The sequence below is a fragment of the Leuresthes tenuis genome, unplaced genomic scaffold, assembly GCF_036924035.1.
Source record: "Leuresthes tenuis unplaced genomic scaffold, fLeuTen1.0.hap1 SCAF_15, whole genome shotgun sequence".
NCBI classification, from domain to species: Eukaryota; Metazoa; Chordata; class Actinopteri; order Atheriniformes; family Atherinopsidae; genus Leuresthes; species Leuresthes tenuis.
Window position 1 is genome coordinate 23,284,172 of NW_027325369.1, and position 19,404 is coordinate 23,303,575.

A 19,404-nucleotide genomic window follows, 5' to 3' on the forward strand; every position below is an offset into this window, starting at 1 on the left:
AAAGTGAAAATGACAGTTGATGATTACTGGAAATATTGAGCTTATTTGATATTAAACTGATTTCTTTAAGCCTTATTTGGTTGTCTTATTTTAGAAACAATTTAAATCTTTGAACAAATTCAGGCTTTATGTCTTTAAAAATTTATTAAAAAAATTGTATAGCAGAAATACTTATATTACTGCATTAGCGGAGCTGCCACAGAAAACATATATGTATTTTTTTTTACAAGATTTGGGAGTAGCACAATAATTACTCCGCTTTTTGCCTTACAATTATTTTTTTACTTTAAACTTTACGAATTAAATGTACGGAAAACGTGGCGCCCTGTAATGTTATGTCATAATCGGTGCGCCACGGTTCGCAAAACAAGCGTTCCCCGAACAGGCTGACTATGACCCGCCCCCGCGAACCAGAAACAGCAGATAGTGTGACGGATAGCGCAACAGAAAGCCAGGCAGGAGCTGCCCTGGGAAGTCGGGAGTCCGCCAGAGTCGACGCAGATAAACGCCGTTTCACCACTAGCAAGGGAAACAGTCAACTACATCGACAGGTATTTCGTGGCCAGCGGTTTGTGCTGGTATTATGTTTATTGCTTGTCAAAAAGCCACTCATTCCGGTAGTAGCACAGCTTAGCTTTTCACGCAGGCCTCGAACGGCCCGCAGCAGAGGAATGGAGCCGGAGACCGGTCAGAGATTTCAGGGGAGAAGGAGGCTGGGACTTTAGCACCAGCAAAAGAGGCCCGTGGGGGCAGCTGTCCACGCCTCCAGAGAGGCTGAATGCCAGTGAAAGAGCACCGAGCTGTTCCTGTTAACAGCTGCCCGGGTCGTCTCCGCTATATTACTAATTGGATTGTCCGGCTAGCGTTAGTGTCATGCTCACGTTAGTTTGCTAGTTAGCGCTGTTGTCAGCTAGCTCATTCATAGTGCCGAGCTGTGGACACCAAGACAAACCTAAGAAGTGGTGACGAGCCCTTTCCTGTGTGGATTCAAACAGTAGTCACTTGTGGACATGCCCAGACCACAGTTGAACCTGCACAGTTAAGAGATTTTACGCTCGTCATTTTAGGGAAGTGATTTCGTCGACATGCGTGCCTCTTCTTTCGTTTTCGTGATTCATTTGTCAGTGTGTGACTCGGGGTCCAAATGGGATCACTCAACAAGGAGATTGGACCGCTTTCGCTTTTTCTGTGATTTTCGGCTCATAGCATTTGACTTGGTGTAAAGATCAGCTGCCATTACGGGTCTTGGTGTAGTAGTCTGTACAAGGCCGGCGATTTGCGCTCAGCATGACCAAGCAAGCAGGGACATTGAGTGCTGAGGTGGCGTAAGGGATATCCCCCCCGTCTCAACACAAGTTGAGTTGCTCTGACTTATTTCTGGTTCTTGCGATGGGCGACACTTGTCCCAGAAAACGCGTCACATCTGAGATGAGGCGGTGACTAAATATACTGCCACTCACTGTCCTGCTGACCTTTAAGTCCGTCTAGTTTATTTTGCGGAACTGGATTTAATGCCAAGTGAACTTTGAACTCTTTCCTAAATGTCATTGGAAATCCTCTCTGCTTCAGGGGCGCGTTGGTCTCAGTGTGAGAAAGTTTTCGAGTACGAGAAGATAACCCTGAGCGTAAGTTTAGTTTCTGACTGATGCTGCGTATCCTTTAGCTCGATGACCTCTTTTTCTGGCTTATCAGAAAGCTGTCAGATGGCTCTTATCTCGGGGATGTTTTGAGTGACTCTTTATTTAGTGCTTTGTAGTTTCCTTATTACAGTCTGACCAGTAAGAACAGAGAACTTCAGCAATCAGTACGGCGATTTGTCAACGATTTCCACTATATCCTGTTGTAGTTTTACTGATAAGGGTGTGTTGTCAGTGCATTATCCTTACAGCCGCAGACGTGTCCAACATTCATTTTGAGTTTGGTCGCTGTTGGTTGTAAACTAACACTACTTTCATTTAAAATTTTGTATCACAAACCTTTGCAAAAAAAGCAGTTTTCTGTACTGTTCATAACCATGTGCGTGTTACCAATTTAGAGATGGTAAGCATAGATTATTGCACGGCCTTGTTTTCAAGTACTGACTGTGCTGCTTTTGAGGCCTGATGGTTATCAGGAGTTGTCTCTGCGTCCATGTCTGCCAAATCAGGAGGCCTGGCCAGCCAAGTGGGTAGATTCCGGGGAGCCAACAGCCCGAGAGGGCTTTGTCCTCCAGGCTCATTTTGATGCTGGAACGAGGCTCAGGCTGCATAAGGAACCCCGTGCACCTTCCACCGTGAGGCCTCGGACTGAAAGACAGAAGCCTGAAACTTTTACACCACTCACTCCGCCCATACTCCACATGCCAAGAAGTAATGTTGCTTCAGGAGTTCTTTTGCAGCTGATTCTTTTCTTGCAAGCCACCACAGGTAGTGGTTGTTCTCAAACCAAAACCTCTCCTGTACAACTTTGGTGTGCTTAGGATCTTACAGTGTGTTTGTAGACGGTTCAAGACCCGACTTCAAGAAGTTGTATCGTCCAGGGTGCTGGAGTTTGGGGTTTTCTATGCTGCACATTTTCTGTTCTGACACGTGGGATTTGATTTTAAACGCGGGCCTCTGAGTTTTCCCCTCGCTTTTGCAGACTGAGTGTGAAGGAATGTGCTCTCATTGTTGATAGCGCACCTATGTCTCGAAGGAACTGGAGGGGAAAGGTTAACCGTGTAAAGCAGAAGTCTTCAATCAGCTTTTAAGTGCTGTTTGTTTTAGTCGAAGCTCTTCTGAAAAGCATGGAATACAAAACTGTGGGGGGGGGGAGGGCGTTGCATAATAATTTTATTCTCAGGGGAGAGGTTTATGGTTTCAGAATTTGATTGTTTCAGGCCTCCCAACAGAGCTGGCACGTCTTTTTAGTGTGTTGTGGAAGATGTGATGAGAGGTTTTTCTTGAGGGCGGAGTGAAACCGAATCAACGCTACACTATAGGACTAAGCCTTTCAGCGCTCAGGAAGCAACTGCAGTGGAAAGTTATTCTTAAATGTATTATCATGGGTAATCTGCTTAATTACTAAAGAGGCCTGCTCTACGACATTGACTCCTTCACTGTTCAGCTGCCACAGTTCTTGGCTGTAGGATGGGATTGTGCCGCACTGTCGCTCGCTGTCAGAGCCGTCCAGTATTGTTTACCACGCTGTGCTGATGTCATCACCCTGTGCTTTAACTTGTCCCTATTGTGAAAAGACTTTTCTTTTTTTTTTAAATAATTTTTCTTGTGTTAGTTTACCAAAGATGCTCAGGAAGAATGCTTGAAACGTGGCCCTTTTATTCACTCTGCCTCATCTATAATTGATGTATCACCTTAAAAATGCACTTTCTCTTCTTACTGTAAAAAAAAAAACAATTTACGGTATTTTTTATTTATTGTTTAACTATAAGAATGAAAATATAAGCGTGTAAAGAAGAGATTTCTGGGGAAAACCGTGAGCTCTCTTTATCCGCATTTCCCCCCAGTTCATTCTTACAGTACACCCTCGAGGAGCCACAACACATCATTCCTAAGAAATGTGATTGGCAGACACTAAATCGATGTCTCAGGACCTCTCGACTCTTTGTGGTAGAAAAAGCTCTTCTCCCTTGGCTTTAAACAGGAAGGGGCCAAATTGCAGCTGTGGCAGACCTCAGCCTGTCACACTTGTATGTGGGTGTATTTTTGCCTCTTGCAAATCCATCCTGATATGAGTTTAGACCTCCACCACGTTGTCCTTATGCGGGCTGACGGAGGGAAGTGAGTACATGAGACTGTGAGCTATTTTCTTTTTAGCCTAGTTGCCTTTCTGAAGTTATTGACCTAGTTTGCCCCTATTTAAGCCAGTCTGCATGAAGTCAAGTCTTTTATTCTTGGCTAATAACCACATTTGTCCTATCTGGCTCTTGTGGTCCATGTTTCAGGTAGTTTCCTGACTGTGATCACGCATAAACATAAAGAAGGTGTTAAGCTGTTCAGCAGGGGTAGTGTTGACTAATTGGATCATATCACTGTGAGAGGATAGGGTATGTTCTCACTTGCACCATCTCTGTGCTATCTATGTACTAACACCCCCCCCCTCCCCGTGCACACATCTTGTAAAACGGTGGTTGACCTGCAAATTACTATTCGCTCAGAGGGGCACAGGCGTGTGCAAGAATTCTAGTGGAAGGAAATGTGCTGCAAGCTGATTTCACTAATTCGTTGAAATCGTAGACAATCTCTGACACGTAGCAGCCTTTGACAGTTGTAATTGTGGGTAGACATTTGTAAGCGTATCAAGTGTAAAGTCTGTCTGAAAATAGTCCATTGCACGCCTCAATGTGAGCTGCACAGACTAAGTGGTCCTTTTCTTCCTTTCTTCAGAATGGCGGTGGATATCTACGACTCTCAGTACCTTCTTATCCTGGCCCCCTCCCTGGTCATTGCTCTCATGTTCCTCTTCTTCTGGCTCTTCATGAAAGAAACCTCTTACGACGAGGTGCTAGCAAGGCAGAAACGGGACCTCAAGCTGCCACCAACCAAGCCAGACCCCCGTAAGAAGAATGAGAAGAAGAAGAGCAAGAAGAAGGAGATTGCCAGCGGAGGAAGCGGTGGCGGAGGGGAGTCGGAAGAAGATCTGCGGGATTTCGATTTGGCTGATGGTCCCAACGGCTCCGGTCTGGAGGCAGAAGAGGAACCTGCACCATCGGTTACACCAGATCCTGCTCCATCAGCACCCGCTGCCTATGTGCCTGTTTCAGTGTCACCAGAGGCTCCTGCTGGCTTAAGGGAGAGAAAGAAGAAGGAGAAAAAGGCCGCCAAGGCTGCGGCAGCTGCAGCCGCCGCCGCTGCAGCAGCAGCAGCAGCAGCAGCTTCTCTCTCAGAGGAATCAGAAGTAAATGACTCCAAGCCAGTCAGCTACAAGACGGAGACCCCATTGGCCGCAAGCAAACAATCAATCCCACCTTCTCCGAAACTTGAGGTCCAGATCCAAGCTGTTCAGACTCCTGTTCAGGCTCAGACACCACCTCAGGTCTCTGGGAAGAAGAAGGAGAAGAAGAAGCAGAAAGTGGAGCCTGGTCAGTAAGAAAGGATGCAGTTCGTTGTTGGGGAATCAGCTAGTTGGTTGCTTTATTTTGTTTATACTTTAGTCAAATTGCAGAAAGGCTTTATTGGAAACTAGCTTCTTCCTCCCGTTCTGAGATTTGTCCCAGTAACTGCAATGATTTAGGTCTTCTGTGCTGGCTTGTCTGATTTTCAGTGGATGTGCAGCAGCTGGAGGTGAAAGCAGAACAGGCCCCAGCACCAGTCAAGAAAGAAGCTCCCACTGTGGCTGACACCAAAGTGCTGGATGGTGCGACCCCAAGTGCCACCAGTGGAAAAAAGAAGAGCTCTGCCAAGAAGCAGAAGACCGAGCCTGGTACTGATGATCAAATCACAATTATATTGGCCAATGTCCTTTTTCCTTTGATAATTTATTATCTATTCATTTTGTAAAGGCCTGACTTCAGTGTTCTTTCTAAGAATTACAACCAACTGTTATAAAGTCATTTTTGTGCTTTTTTTATTGAACATTAAACTGTAATCTGGCTAATAAATTGCTGCATCCTCATCAAATAATCTCATATGCTAAATAGCTTGGACTGAAGCTTGTATGTCTTATGAACTGTTTTTTTTTTTCTTCCTAAAATGTAGTCGATGAAACCCACATTGCGGCAGATTCAGCAGCTTCTTCCAACCACCAGGCAGCTCTGAATGATGACGTACAATCCAAAGGGTCTGGCAAGAAACAAAAGAATGAGACTGATAAAGGTCAGAGGTTGTTTTTTTTTTGTTCTTTCTCTCTCCTCACGATACGATCCAACCATTTGATATCCTCTGAAACTCTCTCGCTCTGTGTGACTCATCAGAGAACACGGAGGTGAAGCTGAGGGAGCTGCTCTGTGGACTGTCCAGCCTGACTCTGTCAGAAGCAGAAGCCGTCAGTGTGATAACCCTCCTCCGAGAGAAGAGCCCTAATGCCTTGGATGCCTGGCACAAAGTGAGAGAATAATACGTGATGAACTTGAATTCAGTGTTGCGACAAATTTGTAACTGGTAGGAGACCGATTAGTTTTGGTTCGACCTCCACTGCCTGCTTTTTAAACGTGGCGTCCCTCACCTTCAGTCCACAGGGAGGCTTGACCCAGCTGCACAGGAACGAGAAAAGCTTCTTACAACCCTGCAAGAGGAAGCCTCCATTGCCAAAGACAAAGTGAAACAGCTCAGTCAGGTCTAGATTCCTGTCTTCTACTCTATCAATCGTGACACTGTTGATCCATTTCCAGCTTAGTCGTTGCTTTTTCTGGCATAATTGCGTTCATTTCGGTCAAGAGCTTCACTTGCCCTCTTGCCTTTGTGCTGTAGGAGCTTCAGGTTGAGAAGCAAAAGACCGGGCGGGTGGAGACCATGATGAGAGACCAACGTGCTGCCATGGAGAAGGACCTGGGAGGCATGCAGGCCAAAGCCCAGGGCAGCTACAAGGAGCTCCAGACCATGCAAATGAAGGTGCCGGCTAGAGTTACATTCTATCAGAATGACTAATTCCAGTTCCAGTTAGAATGTGAAGAAACTGAACTCTTAACATTCTTTTGGGGGTCGAGGCTCAACAGAGAGCTGATTAAGACTGAATTCTGTTTGTGTGTAGTTTCAGCAGGCGAGGGAGCAGTTGGAGAGCCAGATCACTCGTCTGCAACAGGAGAACGGAATCCTCAGGGACGCAGTCAGCTCGGCCACCAACCAGATGGAGAGCAAGTGAGTGTTCCACTTGGTCATGCTCTCAGGAGCTCCGTATGCGGCTCATCTTAGTGACTGGTTCAGTGACTCATTACATGTCAGCATTTCAGTTTGTTTTTTTTAGCTTCATCACAGATGTTCTACTAAAGATGAAACTACTAAAGACCTGCTCATTTTTCGTGTGCTTCTTTTAATTTGCATTTCCATGTTGCTCTAACGGCACTCTAAGAGCAGGCGATCAGTAATTTGCTTCTTCAACGACTTCCAAAAACAATGCGCCTTTAACCATTTTCATATCGCGTGTTTGGTAGGAATTCAGCAGAGCTCAACAAGCTGCGTTCTGAATATGCCGGTCTGATGAAAGAACTGGCAGACGGCAACGGCAAGCTGCAGCAAGAGGAGCACCAAAGGAAGTCACTGGAGGTCAGCTACAAGCAGAACGTGTCCCAGCTGGAGGTACGCTAATCCAGATGCACAAAGTGTTTATTTAGCCTATGCCTCAGTGACCCCGACCGAGACAAAAATGTTGTACAAGACCCGGGCTTGCTGCGCAGCTTCGAATCTGGTCAATGGGTGTGGCGGCATTACAAGGGAAATGGGAGGGAGTGGGTTGTAGTGGAAGTCCTAGGAGGGGTTGTGGGAAACAGAACCTGAGATGGGAGGGTCTGTTGGCTTTGGAGGCTGGAATGTTTGAGGCTTTGTGTTGTGGATAAACAACACTTTTCCTGCTAGAACTCCGGTCAGCCCTCCCTGTCTTTTCATGCATCGCCATTATAAGATGGAAACTTCACAAAGAACTTCAGTGAAACGGTCCACATGATGATGCCCAGACTTAGAGAGGGAGAAAACTGAATATAGAAATATTGTTTTTCAACGTCTCTGCCTTCTCAACACACTAATGCTAAAACTTTTTAAGTGCTGGAAGAGTTACACAAGTTTCTTCAAACCCCCCCCCCCCCTAGGCACAGCTACAGGAGGCCAAGCGACGTTGGGAAGAATTGCAAAACTTCCTCCATAATGTCAATGCAGAAAGAGAGAAACTTCAGGCCTCTAATCAAGGTGAGAAAACCTTAAAAAGCCTTGATTTCTTCTAACTTCTACACGGTAAAAGTAACAGATCGGGTAACATTCAGCAACTGAGTCTGCGTGTGCTTGCAGAGCTCCACAGCCAGCTGCTGGCAGTTGAGACAGAGATGAACAACAAGAACAAGGAGATCCAGACCCTTCACAGCAGCCTGACTGAAGCCATGGTCTCCAAGGACCGGCTGGAGCAGAGAGTGTTGGAGCTGATGGAGATGTCCAAGCACAGCATGCCGGACGAATCGCTGCAGGCCCGTGTTCAGGTGAAGCATCACATGGAACTTAATCAAGTTGCATTATTGGATCATTTTAAAGTCCAGTTTTCTGGAGTCGACATCGAGATGCAGAATGAATCACTGATACAGTCTGTTTTAACAGGAACTCATGAATGAAAACAAAGGTATTCAGGTCCAGAATGAGAACCTACAGGCCCAGATCTCTACACAGGTGTGGATCAGCTTCACCCATGTCGGATTAAAACCGTGAGATTCATACATATAAATCTGTACGCGAATGTTGCATAATGAGATTTCTCTGTTCCACATTCAGGCCTCCCATGTCTCCCACATTGAGGAGCTACAAAAGCTGTAAGCAAAGCCTTTGATCTTTTCAGACTTTATGGTTGCATTAACATTCTATTGGGCTTTCTTAACGGGATGTGCATCTCTTTCCCTGTTTTGTGTAGGCTGGCTGATAAGGAGTTGCAGCGGAAGAGTTTGGAAGATTCTCTGAATGCTGAGAGGAGCAGCGGGGCCAGTAGAGAAACTAACATGCAGGTATGGTTTAAAGAGGGCCTCATCTTGTACTAACTCGCCAGTGGTTCATTGGTCTGCAGGAATTTGTCGTTGTGTTAAGGGGATATGTAGCGTTATGACTATATACACCATGGCAGGAAGACGCTGTTCTCACATTCGCTGATTTCTAGTGGATATGCTTCATTTCTTGGCTTTCTAAACCCAAGAGACTATTTGAAGTGCTGTTCAATTTTGAAATGTGTGCCGTCTCTCATGTCCTGTGTTTTCCTAGCACAATAAATGTTACTGGCCTTTTCATCCGCAGGCTTTGCACAATGAGAACATGTCACTGAAGGCAGAGATTCAGAATCTGCAGGCACAGATTTCTGATCAGGTTGGCTTTGCACCATGACCTTCTTTTATTAGTTTAAAAGCCCATACGAATCTGCATGTTTCTCCCCGTTTGACGCTCTCTCTTTATTTGGCTTTCCCACTGCAGACTGCATCCCAGCTGGCTTTGGACCAGTTCCAGAAGAGGTGGGTGTGAAAACTACAATATGTTATGAATAAATCAGCTGGTCGGGCTTTCTACCCTCTTATCTGTGAAACTAAATAGCTGTCATTTCCAAAGAAAAGACCTGATAAAACACTGCTTTCCACCCAGTTTTCGGGAGAAGGAGGATAACATGAAAACTGTCGAGGGACTGTTGGAGAAGGGACTGATCGAGGTGGCCAACAAGGAGGAGGAGCTCAAGGTAAGGTCTCTCCGTCTGTTTTCATCACAATGCTCAAGTAACAAACCCGTTTGAAGCAACTTTCTCCTTAATGCAGGCTGTGAGAGAGGAGAACGAGGCACAAAAGAAAGAAATCGAGGATCTTAAGAGAAAAACCACAGAACAGGTGAATTTTGAAATTCTCGCGATGAAAAAGTAATTTCCTGATTTTTCTTTTTAAATCGTATTCTACATTTATTTGTCGTACTTCTTCTTCTTTCCTCATCAAAGGCATCATCACAGTCGACGGTGGAAGAACTCCAGAGCAAGTAAGACCAATCAAGCTGACTCGGGTATTTATTGGTTGTAAGAATGAATTTGAGCAACGGCTCACTTTCACCCGCCAGCTGTTCATCACACACTAAAACCCCTTTGAGTCATGCAGTCCTTCCTTTAATGTGATGGCAACTGAACATGGTGATTTCACAGCTGAGCTGTGGTCACTTTTAGGTAGAAGTGAGAGCAGTCTTAGAAAGTCAGAACTCGTAACGTTGGAAGAACGGTTAGCATGCCGTCGCATTAGTGGCCTGCATAAGTAGACGTGGGTTAATTTGGCATTTTTGGCAACTGCTTTTTGAATTAATTACATCATTAAAGACGGTTAGAATGAATTCAGAACATTCCCAGTCCGTTCCCTGCAGTCATGTAGGTGCAACACGCAAGCAGTGAATCCGTGAATCGGACGAACGCACGACGGGAAAGAGAGAAGAAAAATATTCTTCTCTCTTTCTGTTTGAAGTGCAGCTGCTCCCATCCACCGTCGGTATGCTTCAAACAGCTGTAGCACACTCGTCAGACTTGTTGGGGCCACCTGGCATGTTTGAAGTAAACTGACCTCATTCATTTTACCCCGCCTTGCGTGTCGTCCAATCTGGCACAAAGTGCAGTTATTGCACCTGTACTGTGGCTCTCCCTGCAACTGGGATGGGTTTTCGGAATGAAACCCCGATGATCGTCAACTTAAAAGTGTCGTTTGCTTAGAATAACAGCTGTTTTTAAGAGATAAGTGAAGCCAGAAATTGTTGTCTCATCCCATGTCTGAAATGGGATAAAGATGCAAAGATCTAACTTGAGTCTCGGGACCTCTTAAGAAGTAATTTGAGCCACCCCTCATACACCGCTTTGATTAAAAAGTAGCTGATGCAAGTTCTAATTGCATGTTATGAAAGCAGAGGCTTTTACTTATGAACTGACTGTAAGCCCATCAAACTACTTCCTTGTGGCACTCCAGGATGCTCCCTGGACACGCCCCTCATAGGAATTCTTCTGCCTTCAGCGGTTGCCTATTATTAGATGTTTGTTGTTACCAACATTTTGTACATTTGAATACGAGCCGATTCTGTGTCGCTCCAGAATGTTCCGTCTAACAGGGTCTTCTTTCACTGTGCTCTACAGCATCCAAGAGAGGGATTTAAAGCTTAAATCATTGGAGGAGAGTCTACAAGCAGCACAGGACAGCAGCTCTGCCAGAGAGCAGACTGTTGAGGTGTGGACTTTTTTTCCCCTATCAGCGAAACGATCAGTGTTGAGCAGAAAACAGCTGCTCATGTGATATTTTTCCTGTTTGAGTCCTCGTCTAAATCCGGTTTCGTCTCATAGGCTCTGGAGCTGCAGTTGGCTGCCCTGCAGGAAGAGTTGGAGCAGCTGCGACAAAAGGGGACAGAGGAGGTGATCAGTTCTGGTACCCGCCTCCAAGAGCTGCAGGCTCAGTAAGTCAACCCAACACACACACACACACACGTCACTGTGGGAATCTCTTGTGAAACTCTTTGAAATCAGTGTTGATGAGTTAATCTGAACCTCAGGCTGGAGGCAAAGGACCAGAAAATCCAGATGCTGGAGACTGAGCTGGAGGCAAGGATGAAGGAGTTTAGTGAGAAGGTGGAGCAGGTACAGCAACAGGTGAGAAAGGAACAACGAAATTCAAATGTTTTAGTTTTTTTCCCCTTTCTTAGTTGCAAGGGATTCTGTTTACTAAGCCAAAGCTTTTGACAGTAAAGTTTATGTTCTACTTTGTTAATTGGCTCTTTCTGTTAAGAGCATCAGAACATAATTAGCTCTCCTCATTTTTCACTTCTCTCCTGCTTGTACAGCAGTCCCAGGCAGGAGTGCCAAGCCCAGAGTTCCTCGAAGCGTAAGTAATGTTTTAACATGCTTCCCCACCCCCGTCTGCATTTCTGATGGCTTTCTGTGGCTCCGTACACAATGTCTAAGTATCATAATTGAGCAGTTGTCTCTGTCATATTTCAGGTTGTCAGAGAAGGAGACGCAGCTCAGCGGTCTTCAGCTGGAGCTGGCTGAGCTGAGGGACTCGTTGGAGCTCCATAGGAGAAAGAACAACGTAGGTTCCTTGCAGCAACAGCCTGAACCAAAATGCAGCTGGAGGTTCCTGTTTATGCCTCTGAGAAATCATCCTCTGTCCTTTGTGTGTCACCACAAAACTTCCCCATATGCACAGGCTTGCACACTGCATATATATCCATACTCCCTGTTGTCCACTGTCACTTAGTCTTACCTGTGTTGCTTTTTGTTTGAATTGATTTTTTTTTTTTTTGGTTTGTTTTGTAGCCACATTGAAAGCTCTCTACCAAATATTGTGTATGCAGCATAATTATACACATCAGCATCAGTGTCTGTTTTTGATTTGTATTGCTTAAACTGAGCATTGCGTAAGAGGGCTTCTTGCCTACTCTCTTTGTGCTCGCCGTTGGCCATCACTGTTTCAGCAGGCTTGTTTGTGCTTGTGGGTGATTCAGAGCTTTAGAAATGCTCCCATTTCTTTCTTTCTTTATTTTTTTTAAAGAGGCCTATTCGATTTGGGAAGCACAAGCATATAATTATATGTATTGTCTATTTTCAGACATTTTTCATTTTCAATAGAGCATTTTTACTTTACACATCCTGCTTATTGTTTTTACCCACAAGTGGTGTCAGACTGGGACTCTAGAGGCCATTTATTTTATTACTTTATTTACTTTATTTTTTCAGGAGTTGGAGCATGGGCTAAAAACAGAGTAATTTTGTAATGAGAAATGCGTTCGGATTGTTCTGTCACTCTAGCAGGTTGTAATTGCGGGTCACTAAATGCATTCCCCCCCCCCACCTCACCCGAGGCTGAACTGAAAATAGTATCTCTCTGGAACTGACCAAAACAGGAGCTTCGGGAGAAAAACTGGAGTGCAATGGAAGCTCTGTCAGCCACCGAGTCCATGCTGCAAGGGAAACTCAGCAAAGCTGTCAAGGTTCGACACCTCACCTCAGTCTGCTTCACTCTAGTACCAATCTGATGCACTCCCCTCCAAAATGTTGTGTTTTGCCATAATTGACCCAGTGAAATTTCTTTCCGCCATCATCCATGACAACGCTGCATACTCATTTACCTTCCCGCCACTTTTCCGCCTTGGTTTGACCTCAAGATTTTGAATTGGCTTTGTAATGAGTTTGTTGAACTACGCAACTCCGTTTAGGCATCTCAGATTTTGTGAGCACATCCTTTTTATTTATTTTTTTTGTCTTCGAGCTTTGCCTTGCCAAAGATTTGCCCGACGCTGAGGCCGATGCTTGGAAATGAGTTTGCAGTGACTTAGTCATTTACTAGATGTCATTAGACTGAGATTCATGGATATCATTTTACAGCTTCCTGTCTTTCTTTCATGTGGCATGGCATGTTTTTCCCCCATTCTGCTCTGTCATCATACTGTCAATATAACTAATCAATGGAGATCTTTTTCTTCTTTTTGTTTTTTGTCTTTTAATCAACATGCAACGGTCTCTCTGTGTTCTGTTCTCACAACTGAAACGTCAATGATCAAATACGACAAGCGTAGAGCAACATTTTTGGTTTTTTACATTTCGACCTGCTGCTGGTCTCTTTATGTAGTCATGGAGTTGGCAACTAGACTGCTGTTCTATTAACGGTAACACTGAGGTGTGTATATTTTTGCCGTCCATTAGGTAAGGGCACATGCTGAACCATCAGCAGAGCAGCTGCTCCTCTGCCACTTGAGTACAGTAGAATCACCTTTTCAGAGCCGGGCCAGGGAGCTCCTCCGCAGCTGTTGGGTACTATCAATGCATGCCGGTTGTATTCGGCTTCACTCTTGCTTTAAAGCTGCCTTGTGACAGTGTGTTAATGTGAAGAAGGATTACAGAGCCAGCTGGCTCATCTTTAGGCCTCAGAGTGACAGTGCAGGATGCTGCTTCATCGTGGCAGATCTGATAGCTGCCTGTTTATTTATTGAAGAGTTTTGAGGTACTTTTGTAATGTGGTGAAAGCAGACTGATGTATTTGCTCTTTCAGGAGGACTAGATCGTTTTACATGCACTGAGTTTGAGGTTGCTGACACTTGGTCTAAGTGTGGTCTGTTGAAAGACACCGTTGTTCTCTCCCGTGCAAATGGAAGTGATACGATGTTTATCCTCAATGCCCTGATGTTATAGCACAAGATGATGCTAAATTAGTCTTTTCTGACTGATTGGAGAAACCTGATCAATGAACTGATGACTGGATGAAAGTATCAGGAGAGCATAAGAGGGTTATTGTGGTCAGAATGTATTTTTGAATGACCACTAAATTATATAAGCACACTGTTTGCACAGCGAGTTTTCAAACTCCTCCTCTGCTTTTGTTCTTGTTCATTGTACCTTGTAGGAGAACCAGGAAGCACTGGCACTGTCTCAGACTGAGTGTCGAGATGTTCTGCACAGACTTCTTCCCTATGTGCCTCTGCCCTCTGAACAGGTATTAATAACACTGGCTTAATACCCTTTCTACCCCACGCACCCCCCCCCCCAAAGAAAAAGCCAGTTATTTCACTCATGTTTGACTTTAATTTTCACAACTGTTGACCAGAACCATCAGGAGTGGCTGCAAAGATTTGAAAGGGCAGTCGCCGAAAGCTCAGCGGCACAATCCAGCCAAGCATCAGGGGACTCCGGGGTAAACGAATATGTAGAAGTGTGGAGTCGAACATCTCGAACATTTCTTTTTTCTTTTTTTTTTTACTGAAGGTAGAAATAGATAATAAATACTGTTGTCTCGGTAGGAACTGTCTGAGAAGCTTAAAGAAGCCGAGGAAACCCAAAGGATTCTACAGAAAGACTGTGAGACATACAAGAAGGTTTTGGCAGAAACGGTGAGAGGGAGCTTTTTATTTTTTTAAAGTTCCAGTCCTGGTTATGTGGTGTCTCTTCCAAACTGAGCTGCTGTTCCTGCTGTGGCCACAGGAGGGCATCCTGCAGCGCCTGCAGAACAGTGTGGAGCAGGAAGAGTCTCGTTGGAGGGTGAAGCTGGAGGTATCGCAGGCAGAGCTCAAAGAGGTGTGTATTCATGTTCTGCAGGTCCCCCCCCCCCAAAAAAAAAAGCATATTAGATAACTGAGGTCAATTATGATTACACTTGGCACTCTTTTCATTGCATCATTTTTGTTTCTTACCTTTTAGATGAATCAGAAAATCACAACTTTGGAGCAAGAGATTGAGAGACTAACAGACGTAGCAGAGCTGGAGAATGTCAGTCCACCTCAAATCTACCGCTCAAATCCAAAGTCCCATGTATTTTGTAAAACTCGTATTCATTTCTGTCTCTGCACTCCCTGCAGCTGAGAAGAGAAAAGCAGCACCTGGAGTCTGAGTTGGAGCGGGCAGAGCGTGAGAGCGCCACCTATGTGATGGAAGTCAGAGAGGTGAGCAGACACTCTGTGATTGTGTTCAAAAGCAAAGACACAATCTCTGTCATGTTGTTATGTTATCTGGGACTCAGGGGAACGTCGTTGCCACACAAATCCATCAAATATGCATCCCCCTGTAATAACTGTTGCTGTATCATTACACGGCTCTGCTAAAGAATGGCCTGATCAGCTTGTATCACTGCTTAGACTTTGTGTTAGTAGTGCTGTCCTAGATCAACTCCCACAGACCCCCATTAAACAAACCATCTCAAACTTGATTTCAGCTCAAAGTTCTGTTGACTGAATTGCAGACCAGACTTGATGGCTCATATACAGAGGCTATCAGGCAGAATGAGGAGCTGGGTTTGGTAAGCGTGGATCACCCTCTAGCTAGAGCTCCTCTTAAAATCTATCCCTTACAGCAGTGGCTGTACACTGACTGCCACAGGGTGGGGTTCTCCAGCTTCTGCAAAACCGAGGGTCATCATTCACAGTGTCTGTAAACTTCTAGTCACATGGTGAACCCATTAAAAATAATTTAAGAAATCAGATTGTGAATGATGACTCGCCTTCACACGCAGTGATGCTTACAAAACTAAACCTCCTTTTCTACGCCTGCGTTCTGCTTATAACCGCGTGTCATTTTCACATGGCTTACCTTTGGTACCTCATGGTTTCTCTCTGCAGAGGCCAAGCGTGTCTCATTTTGTGCTTCACCTATAACCAACTCCTGCTTCTGTCTTCAAACAAGCGTAGTCTGTCTTTGTCTTGCTTATTTTCAGTAGATATCATGAGATGTCTGTAGTTTTTAGAATATTTTGGTTATGTTCAACCCAGCAGTGGCACTCTCAAATGTTTCTCCACTTCTCGATGAGAACAAACTAGTGCATATTTCCAGCCAAGGACATAAATGGCAAGTTTGTCAGTTCATGGTGATGATGTGATGGAATTTATCCTTCTATCAGTTAGTCATGAAGATGGAGGAAGAAATGACTGCATCTTGTAACTTTCCAGAGCTTTAAAATCTGATTTCAAAGTACTACAAACCGGTGTGTAATGTTATGTTGTCTGATAAGTCATAAGAGTGAAGATATTACTCAAACTGGACTTCCTGGACTGTGACTCATTGTCTTACTGGTAGCTGTTGCAACAAGCCTCCTCTCATGTAGTGCTGTTCTGGGTTTGAACATTGCCTTAATAGGCCAAGCAAATGTTGGACTTTTTTTTTTTTTTTTTAAGTTGAGCAATGTTGGTTGAAGGGTTTTGGAACCTGTTGTCCGTTTTGAGAAACTGCCGTCATCAGGAAGTTATCGCGCACTGAATGTCTTTGTTGATTCTAGCTGAAAACCCGGCTCACTGAGACGCTGTCCAAGTTGGAGGCAGAGGAGAACGAGAGGCAAAAAGTGGCTGGTGATCTGCACAAGGTAACAACCCCAATTGGTTTTTCACAACACTGCTGATAATGATTAAAGTTGGTGCTATATTTTGAATTCGAGGCACTTTCTGACCCTCCTCACAGGCCCAGCAGTCTCTTGAGCTGATCCAGGGTGAGCTCTCAAATTTAACGGACAATGCTGATGACCTGATAGAGAATAGCAGTCTGTCGTCACAGAGAGTAAGTTTTTGATCGAATAAGAGGTGGTAACATTTGGTGCGTTAATATCAGGTTTAAACCAGCTGTTGTGTCTCTGGCAGGAGGAGATTGACAGGAAGGAGAAGATGACTGCAGGACTGAATCAAACAGTCACAGAAATGCAGCAGCTGCTCCAAGCCGTCAGCAGGCAACTCTCTAAGGGACACGAGGGCGTAAGTTTGCAAAAACAGTATGTTTTTCAACTTGTAAACACTGTATCCGAACGTGCAGTCTGAACATTTGTGCTCTCCTCCAGGAGGCTGACAAAGATCTACCCAAGGTATAGTGAGAGGAGGACAGAGCACCTCGCAGCCACCCTGACTGCACTACAGAGACCTTGTTTGACCTTCGGTCTTGTCACTACCACACAAAACCATATTGTCACACCCAGCCACCTCCTCCCTTCCAACCTCCGTCACGTCACCTGTACTGTATGCAGCCTCCAACTGACTTTGAGGGGCTGATGAACCACTCCTAGGCTCACTGCTGGCCCATAGGGAGCAGGCAGAGGTTACTGTTCAATTCCAAACACTCCAGGCACGGTACCAAAACACAATCTACTCCACTCCATCCACATTCCTTCTTTTGCAGAATCGCCAGTTTCATTCTAAACTTAAAAATGACCTCCAGCATAATTTAAACTGTGTTGCAGCCATTCCTCTGTTTTAAAATGCCTGTATTTTTCCAATGAAATCCTTTTGAATACTGCAGTAGTTTTGTTATTTGTCTCAAGAGAGCAGAGATACAAATTTCCAACTTAACAAACTTTGAGTTTTCAGTACTTTACTTCTTAACTTAAAAATCTGTATTGTTTAAATGTACCCGTTAGGACCTGCTGAAGTACACTGTCGTTGATCTGTTAATTTGCCTCTTGACCGGAGTTTTACCACATACTGTACATCGTTGTGCATCCATTGCTCCATGCATACCTTGGCTCAGCACTGGGTGGGAGATGAGAGAGCAGAAGAGGTCTCGGCACGTCAGATGGGTCACTACGTGACTGTAACTATGGAGATGCATTGACAAATTGTAGTCAAATCTGTACTGCAGCTCATAAAAGAAGGGAGTCTGTGACCCTGGCTGTGCAAGGAGAAAGCTGGGTCAACACCTTAGAGGTTTTTAATTCTACTGCAACTACTCTAGGAATAAGCGTCCCATTTCATCTGTAATCAACACTCGCTATCTTGTTGCTAAGTTCATTAACACTGAAGATTTTGTTCTTTTTGTAACGGGTGATGTTAATAAAAGGGATGCTTAATAAATCTGTTCAGCGTCCTGTGTTGTTTCAGTTGTTCCACCGCAGTCTCTCTCATGGCCACTGGGGGGCAGCACACAACTTTGGTTGATATTTCACATGTGTTTAATAGCCTTGAAAAACGTCAATAATGCAAAATGCTATCTTCATATAGCTATAGGCAGCAGGTAAGTTCCAATTGGAAATACAATAAACTTGTTTGTCATGTGCTGATGTTATTTTTAGGAGCAATGCGGAGACGTGCTGCAGCCTCGGCTGGGGAACATTCGGATGTGATCTGGTTCCGGTGACGGGAACATGCTGTATTTTGTCCCAGAGTAGGACACTTTGTTTCAAGAGGTTTTAGGAAATATTTTTCATTGGAATGAAGATGGGGAAAGGAAGTGAGCGCGAATAGTGATAATCCCAAACTTAACAACTCCTGTGTTGGTTGTAATCCTGGAAGAAAATGAAAATGACTTTAGCCATTTGACACTTCAGTGAAATCATTTGAAAGTGTACTGCAAGCCCTGAAAGTGCATGCACATAATGCCAAGGATTCATAGAAGTGCTTTCTTTTTTCTTTCTTTTTTTTTTTATTATTTTACCAGTAACAGCTTTGTATTTGAGTATGAGTACACGTTGTATGCGACTGAGCCCGAGTCGATGCCGACTTGATCTGCGCGGAAAGCCGTTGCTCTCCTGCATGTTAAAAGACCTTTAAAACAACAAGACTGTTGTGCTGGCTGAGAGGGTGGGGATGTCAGGTCAGGAGCACAAGCAACATGGGATCAGCACATTCCTCACATTCTCCCGCACCGTCATGCTACAGTCAGCTGATTGGAGATCTGACTTTTATTTTCACGGAGAGCTGGCAACGCATCGCGCACCACAGCATCTTCAAAATGCGACCTAACCAGATCCCAGAGTGCTTTTTTTTCACAGCCCGCTGATGGGGTTTGCTGAACTACATTTGAATGATCTACTGTGCAGTTTCTGCTTAGAAATGATAGTTTAGACGTTCCAATTTGCAATATGTCCAGTCGTGTGATGTCAATGAATAATAACAAAGAAATTCTGGTGGGAAATGCTCCATCACTACTCTTCCTGGGAAAACCTGATTCATAATAATGTGTAGGGATATGTGGGCGAATCCAGTTGGGGAAATAAAGCCCGAGTTTAGACTTCTTACATGTAAAGCCTGTCAAATACCAGTTAGACAGTTAACATTGACTTAGTCATTCCGTTGTCATCATTACTCACAGTCTACCATTTGTGCAATTTGGCTTGTTTCAGTCGGCCTCTGCACTGCATGCTTCTTGCCTGGTAACACTTGACTCCTCCTTCCTAAACATAGATTTGCACTTGCACTACGCCAGCACAACTTCAGCAAAGCGGCCCACTCCCTGCATCTGCTCTCCATCAGCGTGGTATGTGCCGGAGAGCCTTTAATTCCCACCCACCCCCAACTCTACAGTGAGTGTTTGTGTGTGTGAGTCAGACAGATGTAGAGGGGGAAAAAAAAA

The 19,404-nt window shown here is 44.7% G+C and overlaps 1 protein-coding gene across 5 annotated transcripts; it reads left to right on the plus strand.

The window, feature by feature from the left end:
* The first annotated feature begins 411 nt into the window (after positions 1–411).
* On the plus strand, positions 412–17,910 carry ktn1 (kinectin 1). 5 transcript variants are annotated; one of them, XM_072365947.1, is made up of 36 exons: positions 412–551; positions 4,365–5,059; positions 5,242–5,400; positions 5,676–5,792; positions 5,891–6,021; positions 6,148–6,252; positions 6,387–6,527; positions 6,667–6,773; positions 7,067–7,211; positions 7,718–7,814; positions 7,914–8,098; positions 8,214–8,282; positions 8,385–8,422; positions 8,521–8,611; positions 8,895–8,963; positions 9,069–9,106; positions 9,234–9,324; positions 9,401–9,469; positions 9,574–9,611; positions 10,738–10,828; positions 10,942–11,051; positions 11,148–11,244; positions 11,436–11,476; positions 11,593–11,683; positions 12,498–12,584; positions 13,994–14,083; positions 14,195–14,281; positions 14,388–14,477; positions 14,569–14,661; positions 14,785–14,853; positions 14,943–15,026; positions 15,296–15,379; positions 16,352–16,435; positions 16,531–16,626; positions 16,707–16,817; positions 16,901–17,910. In XM_072365947.1, exons 2-36 carry the CDS (start codon positions 4,366–4,368, stop codon positions 16,928–16,930), a joined length of 3,819 nt encoding a protein of 1,272 aa, XP_072222048.1. In that variant the 5' UTR covers positions 412–551; position 4,365; the 3' UTR covers positions 16,931–17,910. The 5 variants fall into 5 exon arrangements, with proteins under 5 accessions (XP_072222048.1, XP_072222050.1, XP_072222051.1 ...); XM_072365949.1 differs by having other exon boundaries at positions 11,439–11,476; XM_072365948.1 differs by lacking the exon at positions 412–551 and adding an exon at positions 970–994.
* The last annotated feature ends 1,494 nt before the right edge of the window (positions 17,911–19,404 follow it).

Bases quoted from the DNA above. Each gene is read 5' to 3' on its own strand.
- ktn1 (XM_072365947.1), top strand. From the start codon at position 4,366: ATGGCGGTGGATATCTACGACTCTCAGTACCTTCTTATCCTGGCCCCC. The intron at 9,107-9,233 runs GTGGGTGTGAAA...CTTTCCACCCAG, and splicing joins TTGGACCAGTTCCAGAAGAG to TTTTCGGGAGAAGGAGGATA. The intron at 9,612-10,737 runs GTAAGACCAATC...TGTGCTCTACAG, and splicing joins GTGGAAGAACTCCAGAGCAA to CATCCAAGAGAGGGATTTAA.